The sequence below is a fragment of the Choloepus didactylus genome, chromosome 14, assembly GCF_015220235.1.
Source record: "Choloepus didactylus isolate mChoDid1 chromosome 14, mChoDid1.pri, whole genome shotgun sequence".
Taxonomy (NCBI): Eukaryota; Metazoa; Chordata; class Mammalia; order Pilosa; family Megalonychidae; genus Choloepus; species Choloepus didactylus.
In genome coordinates, this window is record NC_051320.1 from 50,115,805 (window position 1) to 50,130,250 (window position 14,446).

General features: G+C 35.3%; 1 protein-coding gene across 4 annotated transcripts in view; it reads left to right on the forward strand.

Moving 5' to 3' along the window:
• ESRP1 (epithelial splicing regulatory protein 1) overlaps window positions 1-14,446 on the forward strand; it is a 53,163-nt gene that overhangs the window by 2,339 nt on the left and 36,378 nt on the right. For all 4 annotated transcript variants that reach the window (XM_037803440.1, XM_037803442.1, XM_037803443.1 and 1 more), the window contains exons 4-5: window positions 2,704-2,818; window positions 14,249-14,347. In XM_037803440.1, the coding sequence (XP_037659368.1) occupies window positions 2,704-2,818; window positions 14,249-14,347 (214 nt within the window). The remainder of the gene's footprint in view (window positions 1-2,703; window positions 2,819-14,248; window positions 14,348-14,446) is intronic.

Genomic DNA, 14,446 nt, shown 5'->3' on the forward strand with positions numbered 1-14,446 from the left:
CCTTTGGGGTGACTGGAGGTGTTGTCTGTTTGGTTGTTTATCTAGGTTTTATTTATTTTAAAAGATGTTTGTCACTTTCATAGAGGGCTTGGAATTGCAGCGATTTTTGATACCCTTTGGTGTCTTAGTAAAATGGTGTTTTTTCCTCTTTTTTAAATCAAGTTTTTAAGATGCTTGACACTCCGTTTTCCAAAGCTAATACGGGGCTGATTTTTGGACATTTAAAACAGGTATCAGCAGGAAGGAACAGACTATTTTAATACTTTGTAATAATCTGTGATCTGTGTTGAAAATACTTGATCTCAGAAAGGAAGGAGAGAAAAAAAATTCAGTTAAACCTTTTAAATGGTAATTTGAATCATTTCATTAAACTGTACTGCTTGTATTAAGACTTAACCATGTAACTAGTGAAATGTTAATTATAGCACACTGCTCTTTGTCTGATTTTAAATGTTCAAAACCTTTAATCTTGTATCAAAATAAAGTCAGCCACATCTTTTACCTTTGCTAGTTTTTCTGATATGGAAAGATTAAGGAGTGAGAAAATAACAATCTTATTCTCTCTCTGGGAAGAATACGGCAGGACTATGGGGAAATGGAGAGAATAGACAGCTGCCAGACCCAGTGTAGCCAATCATGGTTAATATAGTTGCTCTTATCAACTTAAATTAGTTTGAGCTGTAGCTTTTTATTGTGGTAGTCAGGTACTGAGCTTAAAAAGATGGACCTAAAGTTTTTTTATGCAACTCTGAGGGAAGTCTTGCAATAAAAGGCTTAGATTGAGAAACAGTTAATGGTACAGACAAGTGAGCAGTCAGTGCAGATTTCTGTTTTTACTCAAGTAGGGAAAAGGAGGGTTATGTGTCAAATGTATATGAAGGATTATCTCAAATTTCTATGTCTTGAGATTTGAGGAGAATCACTCCTTTTATAGGAGGACTTGTAATTATTTGGGGGAATAAAAGGGAGGGGGTTGTTAGACCAATTTCTATACCCTTGTTCCATATATATACATATATATATATATTTAAAAGTGTGTATTTTGTCCTTCCTCAGAATGTGTTGTTGCCTGAATGCTTCTATTTCTTCTTTGATATTTGAAAAGAATTCAAGAAATGTTGCCTGGGTTCACCTGATAAGTCACTATATCTATTCTTCCTTAAACTCATCGGAGGAGGGACAGGGCTTGATCCTTTCCCTGTTGGGCTGGAGGAAAATGGCTGTTTCTGTTACTTAATGGACTGCTTTGGTTGTGGAAAAACATCTGGAGAAAAATTAAGACATTTTCCTGAGCCAATTCTATTATGATTTTGATTAAATGCAGGAAACTAAAACAACTTAATATAATGAAAGTAATTCTGTCCATTAAAGAAAAATAGGGAAAATGGTAAAACATAAAATAATTCTGCCACTCAGGAAACAATAAATTAAACTTTCTTTCCTCTGTGGAAAACATTTTTGGATATAATCTTCCAGATTTTTGTAGAAAAGTATGGTTTTTACAAGGTTTCATACTGCATAAACCTTTGTTAACCTACTTTAATGTAACATCAACAAAACTTATAAGCACTAAATAAAATATTAAGTACTTTAAATGGATATGCTATTTAAACCAATCTTTTGTTGTATGACATTTAAGTTATTGTCATTACAAACGACTTTTAAATGAGTCTTTTTGTAGGTAATGTACTTGAGGACCAGTGATTCTTTTGGTAATTACCTCTTTGAAAGTTGTGATCATGATGCAGTACTGATTTTCAATATGGCAAGAACGAGTCACATGTAAATAAAATCCAATAGAGGGTATTTGGGTAGAAGGATACATAAATATTATGGGTCATAAACATTAAAAAGTATTTATTTCCTGAATTTTCTAGTATACACTTGGGCAAAAATTCCCAGAAAGTGAATACAGCTATTTTGAAGCTTTAAGAAAATTTGGTTAAAAAATTCCTTAGTCTTCCAATGATTTTTTTCCCAGAAAAACAAGACAATAGTGAAATAGTTATTAGCCCAGAAAGTTGAGCTTTTTTAATAATCAGAATTGTGGTGCTAGTAGCTCAGAAAGCAGGGATTTGCCCTTGGGATTTATGATACACACACACACACACACACACACACACTTAGTGTAATTTGAGTTCTCAGGTTCAGCAAGAATAGCGGTCAGGAAAAGTTAATGTGAGACAACAATATGTCACCAAAAAATAACCCTTTATAGGTAATCAGGAATTTATTGTCTTAATCTAATTTTAGTATTGAGAATATCCACTGTCAGAACATAATAGTTACAACTATTAATTTCAACTTATTCTATGTTTAGATATACTTTGTAAACCTACGCATCTGTATAAGAACTGAGAAGGCTAATATTCTGCCTGAAAATACAGATGGGCTAGAGTAATAATAGTTAGAAAAAGAGTGTATTCTTAACACCCAGAAAATATAGAGCATAACAATTCAAATATTTTAGTGTCAGAAATGTTTTACATAGGCTGCATAATGAGCACAAACATTGTAATCTATTGCCTTAAAATGATTTTTTTTTTTGAGACCCCTGTGTACAGAATCTAAAACTGTAACAGGGATCAGTTTAGCTTTTTAAAATAAAGCCAATCTTATATTCAATTTTTAGATTCTTAAATTTTTAGGGAATCGTTGAACCAGTTTCACCCAGTTAACCATAACTGCCTTGTCCTTCCTCAGAATGTGTTATTGCCTGAATGCTTCTATTCCTTTTTTGATCTTCGAAAAGAATTCAAGAAGTGTTGCCCTGGTTCACCTGATATTGACAAACTGGATGTTGCTGCAATGACAGAGTGTATCCTTTTAAAGATTACCCAAAATCATTCAAAAACAGCTCCAGAAAAAATGGCACTTAAAGATACTAAGACATTTATAACTTAAAATATGGATGAAATTGGCTTGTCCAAAATTTGTGCTAGGAGGAACTAATAGTACAATTTTAGGCATATTTCAAAATTATAATTTAGTGAATCTGAACAGGGATTGTTAGATGGGTTTAAAGATTCATTTTGTGAAGTGAACTCATCCAAAATAGAATTCCATTTCAATTTAGTATTTTTGGGGGAATGAAAATATGAAGACTAGACTTTGGCGCAGATCCCAAGTCACTTAGCTTATTTTTTGTTTGTTTTTTTTATTTTTGTTTGTTTGTTTTAATTCAGTTTTATTGAGATATATTCACAACCCTACAATCATCTGTGGTGTACAATCAACTCTTCACAGTACCATCACATAATTATGCCTTCATCATCCCAATCTATTTTTGACCACCTTCCTTACACCAGAAAAAAATCAGAATAAAAATAAGAAATAAAAGTAAAAAAGACCACCCAAATCATCCCCCCCATCTCGCCCTATTTTTGATTTAGTTTTTGTCCCCATTTTTCTACTCTTCCATTCATACACTGGATAAAGGGAGTGTGATCCACAAGGTTTTCACAATCACACCATCACCCCTTGTAAGCTACATTGTTATACAATCATCTTCAAGGGTCAAGGCTATTGGATTGAAGTTTGATAGTTTCTGGTATTTACTTCTACCTATTCCAATACATTAAAACCTAAAAAAGGTTATCTATATAGTGTGTAAGAATGTCCTCCAGAGTGACCTCTTGACTCCATTTGAAATCTCTCAGCCACTGGAGCTTTATTTCATTTCATTTCACATCCCCCTTTTGGTCAAGAAGATGTTTTCAGTCCCATGATTCCGGGTCCAGATTCGTTCCCAGGAGTCATATCCTGCATTGCCAGGGAGATTTACACCCCTGGGAGTCAGACCCCATGTATGGGGGGAGGGCAGTGAGTTCACCTGTAGAGTTGGCTTAGCTAGAGAGAGAAGCCACATCTGAGCAACAAAGAGGCACTCAGGGGGAGACTCTTAGGCACAATCATAAGCAGGTTTAGCCTCTCCTTTGCAGTAGCAAACTTCATAAGGGCAAGCCCCAAGACAGAGGGCTCGGCATACCATAGCTTGGTTTTAAGGTTTATTTTGGCTTTGGAATGATAAGAGTGTTTTTTTAAAGTATTGGTTATGCGCCTTTACAAAATTCTGTTCACTGACACCTCTTTTAACCAATCCTTTGTCTCTCGAATACATATAAGATCCTTATTACTATAGTCAGCCATCTTTGGAGATGATTAAAATGGGTTTGGGATTTGCCCCCCCCCCCAGATTTTTTTAATTACTAACATAGTATATTTGATGCATTATATATTGTAAAATTAAATTTTATAATCACAAATCTTGTGATCATAAATGCCCATCATCTTTCATCCAGAAAGTCTTTAAAGTGCTAATTAATAAGCAGTCATGTGCTAATATATCAGATGTAAAATTGAGTAATAGAAGGGTTAGGCAAATCGCCCAAAGCCACCATGGGAATCATCATGAGAGAAGAATATAAGATACTTTCAGGAACTGTGTGTTATAGATGTTTGCTCTTCAAGTTTCTAATTCCTTTTCAGAAATTAAAGCCTGATTTTGTCTTATTTCCAATTTTTTTTTCCTGATTGTGCAAGGAACTTTTAAAAAGTTGTTTGTATATTTTTTTCTAACCATTTGTAAGCAGGTCAAACTCATTTTTATTTGTTTACCTCCTGGAAGCAGTTAGCTGAAATTTTGATTTAGCATCACCAATTGCATTGGAAGAAGGGTAGAATAAATTCATTTTGAGGGAATTCTTGCAAGAATTTTTAATTGAGAGGTAGGGACAGCAGAAAAAAAATCCTTACTATTTGTTTTGTTGATTTGAATGCTAAATTGCTAAATTTGATGCAGTGATAGAAAATAAGACAACAAAAAAAAATCTAGAAAACAGAATTTAGTGGAGGGAAAACCTAATAAGTTATCTTAGTTTAGAAAAAAACAATTTCAGTAGGAAAGGCTTTATCCCTAACTGGACAGTTTTCCTCTTTTAGCAAAGAAAACCTTTACCTAGTGATTATAATTCAAGATACCAGTGAAAATTTCCATGGCTACAAACAAGAGATTCTTACATTTATTTTAGTTTTTTCAATGTGTTGACAGTTTAGGAAAAGTTGCTAAAAGCTTATCCATTTTTTTTTTCTCCATTGTGTCTTAAGGGTTTCATATATATAGAATTTGGGGTTATTAAACATTTTCAATATGGTTAGCTGTTCTTCATCGTTATTCTGTGCTGTATTATCTACACACCCCCGGTTATATATTACATTTTAAAATGTTGCATTATCTAATCTTTAGGTGAATCAGTAGAATGTTTTGCCAACTTTTTTTTTTTTATTATTCTTTTTAATTCTAGCTCTATAACCATGTGTTGGTAGTTCATTCTCAAGTGCCATGGAAATGAAAAACAAATATTTAATTATGTTAAATACATGAATTGTGAATAATGCAAATTTAGGCTCCATTTTTTTTTTTTTTTTTTAAGTTTGAAGGATGTTCCTGAAATTTGATGAAGTATCTCATGGTAATTTAGTAATGCATTCATGGAACAACTTAGGGGATTTTATATTTATTAAAGAATAGCTTAATTATAGTCTAGTCTTTTAAACTTATACTGGGAAGAGTCTTAGATTTATAGTTTTATTGCCAAAATATGGAAGTACATTTAAATATTAAATGTTTTGATTAATGTTATGCATGTTTTTTTTCCAACTTAACATGTAAGAAATGCTAATAAGCTTTCCTGGTAGTGGCTTTTATTTTACGTTGCTGCTGTGATGACTTATTTTATGATTCCGTTATTTCCTTGACTAGGCCACCAAACCAATTCCTCCTGTCACAAGTAATCATATCAAATTAAAATACCAACTTGTCCTTATCTATGCAAATTATTTCTATAATGCTTGAATTGAAGAGTTGTTCTGTTCTTTCAAACCACTAAATGTTTTCCTTTCCAATATAGAAATGACACTGTAGAATTTGGAAACATAAGGATGGTCATTAAATGGAAGGTCATAAGCTCCTGAGGATTATTACTTGTTCCAGGAGTTAAACCAGTGGGGGAGAGAAAGAAGCTCCTGCCAACCCTTGGAAAGGAGCAAGTGAGAGAATATGTGGATTGATTTGCCTGTTTAGTTTTTCTTGCTGTAAAATAAATGAGGTACTGTGAACACACATATATTGATTTTGTTTGGAACCTCAGTAACTTCACAGTATTCCAAAAGCATTGGGATTATTCTTTATTAAGTTTACATACAAGTAAATTTTTTTCAATTTTTAAAAATTAGAACAGTTAGGTTTATTGAAAAATTACACAGACAGTAGAGTTCTCATTTATTACACACCAACCGCCCCCCCCCCCCAGTTTTCCCTATTATTAACATTTTGCATTAGTGTGGTACCTGTTACAATTGATGATCTGATATTATTACAATTATTAGCTATAACCAAGTAAATTTTTATGCCTCCCTACAGTTCTATGTGGGTTTTTTTTTCCTTGGTAAGGGAAAGGTTTGTTTGTTTGTTTGTCTGTTTAAATATGTAGAACTTGAATAATATATAGTATTTCAAGGCATTTACCAAAGAAAATGCAATTGGTATTGTCAGTTGTAATGGAAGGGGCCAAAACTGAGTTGTAGAGTTACAGAACCTCGGCTTACGTGGACCTGCTACTCCATAGTTTTGCTTCCCTGGGAAAGTCACTTGGCTTCTCCAAGCCTTACTTTTATCTCAGGTAGGTATTCCCAAATGAAAGCTTTGTAAACCATCAGGTGCTATGTAAACGAAAAGCATGACCACTTTGATTAAAGAAAGTGTCTAGGAGTTTCTTGAATGCAGTTCTGGCTCTTATTTTAGCACTTATTTCCCTCTTTTGATTTTGAATTGGTTTTAAAACCACTTCTGGTAGTTAAGTTGAGCCTTTCTGAGTTACTCCAGTTGCAGTTTTGCCTGCTTTTGAATTCTGCAGCCCCAGCAGGAGAGAGGACCTCATCCAACAGGTGAGCTGTGGGTGGCTTTTTACTTAATCAGGTGAGGTGGTGAGGGTGTGATGGTGATGATAGGGTGGTGGCTTTTCTGATTTTTTTTAGTGAAGAAATCATCTTAGATTCCTTGAGGGAGATTAATACTAATTGTCTCCTACTGAAAGGATATTTTGATGATGGAGGCTGTTTGTATAAATAATTTACCAATTTTTTTTAAAGCATTAAACAACCCTGTGTCTTCTCCAACCCCTCCACCCCCACCCCTCACCCCCCACAATATTGGATAGAATGATTCCCTCCTGGTTTCTAAACTTTTTGTTAGCTTTGTTTTTCAGAACTAATTTATTCTCGTTCTCATTCTCTACCATTGAGTTTACATCACCTTGCCAAGCCTTTATTAAGAATTTGTTTTAAATAAAATATGGCCTTGTAAGGAGAGCAAGTAAAAGAAGAGGGGACCTAACCAATTGAGTGTTTATTGTATATCCCATCAATGGCCTCACCAGCCCAGTGGGAGAGGTATCCACCCCTATTTTATAGCTGGAGAATTGGAGGCTTAGAGGTTTTGTTCTATCCCACCTGTTAAATTAGTTATATGTTCCAGCTTTTGAGCCTGAGAATATCAAATGCAAAAATCTGCATAATCTAGACTAATTTCTAGAATGTATGAAGATCATTTAGTGATGGGATTGGCTATTTAGGTAGATTATCTCCTTTTAAATTTGTATTATCCTATTCTAAACCTTTTAACAGTAAAAGGAAGTCAGCCTGAGATGGTAGAATTTCCAGTTGTATGGTATTGCATCCATATGTGTGTTTTGATGTGATTAGCAAATGCCATTTCACTAGGGCAGCCTTCTATCATCAGGTTAAAAAAATTACAAAACCAGTCCTGCCTGCCCATCCAAGGTTTAGTAGATTTGTGTATATGTATATTTTGCCACTCTTGACTGGGAGTAAAGGATGTGAATGTATGTGTGCTACTGCAGAGTGACAACTTGTTGTTCCCATTTATTAAAAACAGTGATAATAGCTTTAATAGCATAGTGGTTAAGAACAAGAGCTCTGGAGTCAGATTTACTGGTGTCAGAGCTAATTTACTGTGCTTCTCAGCCTCAATTTTTCAATCTTAAAATTGGTATGACTATTTTAAGAATATTGGGATAGTGTATGCAGCTCCCCAGCCAGTGCCTGGTCTGCTGCACACTCACCAGTATTGATGGCTGCCTCTTACCTTACTGGGTTATTGGGTGTCTCAAATGAGAAAACGCAGCCGCCAAAGGACTCTGACAAGGACTTCCGTGTTGAAACTCTTTCTAAAATTTTTTCAACCTCGTGGTACTGGATATAGATCTTTCAAAGCATCTGCTACGTGTTCACATGGGTCAACTTCAAAGTTAATTTAGCTTCTCCATTAATGAAATTGTGTGTGTGAGTGTGGTTCTTTCTATATGTGTTTATGATTGTCCATAAGCCATCAGCATTGCCCTGCTTAAAAAGTAGAGGCCAGCATGAGATTTTCATTTCTGCATTAAGGGCTTTAAAATTTCACCAAGTGTACAGTTAAACTGGGATAGTAGTTTATCTTGTTGGCTGGGGAGGGGAAGGAATTGTCTTTGGCATCTCCTCAGCATGATGTGAGCCAAATCAGCAAATGCTCTGACTTGTGGTCTATGATAAGTCAAATGACTAGAAATACTGTATATTCTTTGCCAGTGTTCAGTAAAAATGAGAGCCACTAAGTTAATTTTGTGTTGTTTATTTTAATTAGAAAATAATATATTTTACTCTTAAAATGTGAATTTAGGAATTAATTCCAGGATAATTTTTTGTTTGCTTAGAAGGCTCCAGAAGACTTGTTTGGTTATTAGGAAGTCTCCTTTACTTAATTTGTTTATCCCATATAAATGTTCTTTTCTAAAGTAAAATTTTCCATATATTTTGTTGCCTTGGCCTCTACCTCTATCTTACTTCTTCTAGGGTGTGATTAACTTGTCAATTTTGTTAGAAATCACATGGCTCTTCACTCTAATAATACCTCCTGAGGTAATATTTGTTAGGTAAGGATCTCATTTTTTCCCCTTGGAAAGAGAAAGCTTCTGAGGAATAGAGTTAAAACTATGATTTTAGATTGTTTTTCCTACCACTTTGTTACTGGTATAAAAAACTTTGTTGCCTTGGCTCCTAGGTATATTCTTATCTTCTGTAGTGGTATCCTTGATGTGTTTCTTTCAAAGGTTACTTTAAAATATAGCTGATTTTTTAAACTTATTTTTTAAATCACTTAGTTTATTTAAGGGTAATTTGTCACTTTTTCTTCACATAATTGTTGAAAATTCAGTTTAATTGGAAGCACTAATTCAACTTTTCTCTGTGATTTTATCTATTTGCTTAGCATAGGTGTTTCATTGAAATGTGGCAACATATGTAATTGTGTTATAATATAAATAAAAGTAAACGAGTAGAAGGGGAAGTAACAAGTTTGTCTTCTGAGGGGTCTATCACAGGGAAAAAAAAGACTTTAAACTTGGAATGAGACAGAAAAGCTTTGCCACCACACTCCCACCCCAGCAAAGAATTATAGAGTATTTTAAATTTACTCATTCCACAGTTAATATTTGTATATTTTATGTGTAGTTCTTTTTAGACATAAAACTAAGACATTTACTTTAAAACTGTTATTTCCAAGTGAAAATTGGGTGTTCTGAAAGCAAGCGTGCCACCTTTCAATTAGTCAGGTGGAAAGAGATCAGAGGAAGGTAACTTTATTTTTAGTAGATAAGCTAATATTGATGAGCTTTGTAAATGTGTCTGTCTCTTAAGTTCCACTTTCAGCTAACATAAGCATGGATTAAATCCTCAAATCTATTTCACTAAATTGGGTGTAAGGAAACTCTTTCTCCTGTTCAAACATAAACTGTGTCACTCGACTTCTCTAAGCTCTGTGAATTGCAGCACTTTGCTTGATTGTAGCCCGAATGTTAGTTTTGTTCCCACCCATGTCTGACTTCACCCTTCCTCGTTTCCTCATGGCATTTCTTATTTGTAAAGCCTGCTAAGCCTGTTTGTTCTGTTGTGACTGCCGGAAGGGCAAAGTGAGTAAGTGGCATGACTTGCCATAAATCAGGAGGCATAGACTCATCTTTGCTTCCCTCAAGATCAGACGTGCAGCAAGTAATTCAATATATAATTATACATTGATAGGGAGAAGAATTGGTACTAAAACTTTTTTCCTCACTCCCCTTCATCTGTTATTCATGTGATGTTAACTGCTTTCTGTTAAGCATTATGGATTGAATGAAACTTCCTAAAAGAAGTGTGTGTGTGTGTGTGTATGTATGTATGTGTGTATTAGGGGTGGTTTTGGCATGCAGGAGGTTGGGTGACTTTTCAAAGTTGTTAGCAGCTTAGAGCTGCTGATCTTCTTGGTATATGATAGCTTGAAGGGAAACAAGTTGGTACATGTTATGTTAGGTGGAACTAAGTTAGACAAGTGTCCAGAACATATTCTTAATTAGAAAATAGAACTGAGTAAAACAATACTTGAGCTACAAATCTAATTCTATGCAAAACAGATTACTTTACATTTTTACTTTTGATTTTTTTTTTTTTTTAATCTCCTTCTGGCTTTCATATATGTGTTTAAAGCTTCTCACAAAGCGCTGTACAAAACAAGGAAAGATAAAAAAGCAAAGCAAGGTTTCTTTTCTTGGTTCAGGGAATCAGGTACGCAAAGCCAAATCAGAGCTGTGTTATATAATTCCAACTCCATTACTTACTAGCTGAGTTACTGAACTCTAAATCCTGGTTTCTTCATCTGTTTGGTTTTACTATTGTCTATCCAGCAGGGTGATTGTGAAATTTGTAAGAGATAAACTGATTGTCACCAGATGGTGTTTAATAAATGCCATCACATATGTCAACAGATTTTTAGAGACTTTAAGGGGCGGTGATAGGTGAAATAACCAGACGAGCGTAGGGTCCTACTCCCAAGAAACTTACAGAGCTGAGAAGGGAGTAATGAAGGCATAGTATCTGTTCTACTCTTTATGCTGACAGTTGTGGCCTACACAAATTTGGGGAGGATTTGGTGCTGGGTTACTCAAGGTCTAATTTAACTTGGAGATTAAGAAGATAAGAGTTCTTTCTATAGGGGAATTGCCTTAGCAAAGGTGAGAAGGCTAGAAACCTCAAGCCATATATAGAAGAGAGAAAAGAGTGAATTGAATGGAATATGCTTCCCTACACCTAATCTTCCAAAGAAGATTATTAATTCTACCCCAATCTTCTGTTTGGGGATAGAAAGATGTGGTGTGGTAAACATTCATGTGATTTTCCCTATATTTTGGCCATCTTTTAGCAAAGTTCATTCTTCCAAGTCAGGTATCAACAAACTTTTCCTGTAAAGAGCCAGATAAGTAAATATTAGGTTTGTGAGCCACACATATTATTATTATTATTATTTACAATCTTTTAAAAATGTAAAATTCATTCTGTGCTCTAGGCCACACAGAAACAGACCAAGGGCAAACACCTGTTTGATGTGGCCATTTTTCTCCAGCCTTCCCTTGTGTTTGTGTGTGTGTTTGCTAGTAGTGGTTCCATACCTCTCCGTTTTGATACAGCATCAGGTTGGTCCTTATGCAGTGTTTTCTTGGCCAGTTGTCTTCAAAATCTCTGTCCAGAGGTGGTCCTACATGTAAGAGTTTTCCCTGAGTGATCATATGATAAATTAGGGTGAAGATGGAGTTGTTGGGAACTGTTTACTTACACCAGTGGGACATTTAATGCTTGTGGACAACTTTAGTTGTCACCGCTGGGAGGACAGACGGTCAGTAGAGGTCAGGGCTGCTGTTAAACATCCCAGAGTGCACAGGAACTCCTCCTCCCCCAAACAAAGAATTTTCTGGACCACAGTGTCAAAAGTGCCAAGGTTGAGAAAGCTTGGCTTATGCACTTGGGATGGTCTCCATCCCAGGATACCTTTTGCTGTATTCCATGGTAGACCTATTGCAAGGCTGAAAGTTTTATTAGAATTGCAGAGTTCCAGAAAACTCGTGGCAGGGTGTGCAGTATAAACTATGGCTAGTCTTTCTTAGACAGTTTTGTAAGGATCCTTAATGTGCCTCCTTTCCTCATAGTTGTTCTCCCCAAGTCACAATCCTATCACTATTTGCAAATGGCACTGGATTAATAAATACTTTCTAGTGCAGCCTTTTGCAGATAATCATTTTAATGACTCCGGTTGTCATTGGTCTTTTGCTTGAACATCTCCTGGGAATGGTTTTTTAATCCCTCAGTGGGCAGCACATTTATTTCATCACTAGGATATTTAAAGGAGAGGAGGGTTGTAGAAATTATCTACCATTTTAGCTTGATGATTATCTTATGAGAGTGTATAAAGAGGCATCTGGTGAGTTCAGATATTTTAGTTATAAATGAGGCACTCAGAAAAGTCTCATCATCCACAGTTATGAAAGTGGTCACCCTAGGGTTCTAGAAAGATGGGGGAAGACATCACTTATTAAATACCTGCTTTGTGCTGTGGACTTGTTTTATGCCAGTTAATCGTCACAAAAAGCCCTTGGGAGGTAAAGATTATCATAGCTTTGGCTTTAAAGATAAGCTGAAATACAGTGGTGTTAGGTGATTTGCCAAGGAACATATGGCTGCATTTCCATGTGTAGTATGTTTTACTGCTGATAAATGGAGGATGTTGAGGGACAACAAAAAAATCTGCTTTGTGTAGTGGGAAAACAGTGTCTTTTTACTGGAGCAACGAAGGGAGAAGCTGGGGAATGAAATGGAAAGGGATTTTGAATTGAGAAGGGGAGAGAACATTACTCATTGAATTAACTCTTCAGGTGAATGGCTGCTTTATTGGTGGGAGGGAGCTCTGAATTTTTAAAAGGCTAAATCCTTTTAATTTGCAGTAAAATAGTACACGTGGACTTTTTCTTAATGCCTTTCTTCAGTTATTAACCTTATAAAATATTCAGAAAAACATAAAATCAAACATTCTGAATCACCACTCCACCACCCAGATAGCTGTTTTCATTTTGAAATGAGAGGAAAGATAGAATTCTCTAGTATAGTTTACTGATCTGCATTGTACTACATTATAAAATCTATGCTTATTAAATGTGACTATAATATTGAAACTTAATAGAAAGATTATACCAGGGATTCTTAAATTCCTAAAGTAATTATTTTGAAGGAGATACATGCTATTTTAGAGAGATTGTTAATTCTTAAAATTTAATGGAAATATCTTCTGGTTCTACCCTCTAACCCAATTTGAGCCACTCATTACCTGCATTACCAAAACAGTGTGTTGGGTTGATGAAGGATCACATTTAAGTGTTCAAATTCTATCTAAAAATTTACCCTCAAAGGAAAAGCATGTACTCCATCAACGATGGTATATTCTACGGGGATCTTTAGTGGCTTGGACTTATATACCCTAAAAAAATGTTCTTATTCTTTCTAATCCATTCTTATGGATGTGAACTCATTGTAAAAAGGACCCTTTGATGAAGTTACTTCAGTTAAAAGTGTGGCTCAGCTGAATCAGGATAGATCTTAATCCCCAGAATTGAAAGCAGAAGGTGCCACCATGTGCATTGTCACGTGAAGGAAGAGTCAAGGAATCTGAAAGGCTGATTCTAGCCAGAAGATACTGACCCCAGGAGGAAGCAAACTTTCTAACTTTTGAAACCATGAGCCAATAATCCTGTTGTTAAGCCAAGCTATTGTATGGTATTTGTTTTAGCAGCTAGGAAACCAAAACAGGCTCTACAAGTATTCTAGCAGGGATATTCTGGGTAAAAGTGGCATCATGGAAATGGTGTCATCAGTAAACTGAGGTGTGTATTTCAAGTGTTAGGCCAAAAAATGTCATTTATGACCTCATGGTTTTGAGTGACATAATCTTTTAAATCACCACGTCACTGGCTTGTACATGCTGTAAAGATAGGTAGGGTGAAGGAGTCTAACTTTGTTGCATGCTTCATGGTTTGAAACTAAGTGAAAGTGTTTGTATTCATGCATTTGCTATTAGTCATTAAACAGAAATTTTATTGCTGGTAACACCTCAGGACAGGATTGATCTCGCTAATTTTACCTGAGAGGGCAATTGGAGACTTCAGGGAATGAAAATGAAGACCAGACCAACGGGAAGCAGCCATTCTGAAATTTCTAAAGAATTGTCAATCTAGCTGCATTTTACTTGGCTTCTTGGCTCTGTGTGAGTTTAATTTTGGGTTAGAAGTAACCTAATTTTACCTCCCCACAATGTTTCCTTAACTCAATCTCACAGGTTTGAATTTTGAGAAGACTAGTTCAGTCTCCCAATATGGAGCCTCTCAAGTCGAAGATATGGGGAATATAATTTTAGCAATGATTTCAGAGCCTTATAGTAAGTATTGCTGTTGTAACAATGGAACCTAGAAATTCATCTCTTCACTTTCCCTCACCTGTGCCTTTGAAATTCCTCCTACAGCTTTGTCTCCTTAAT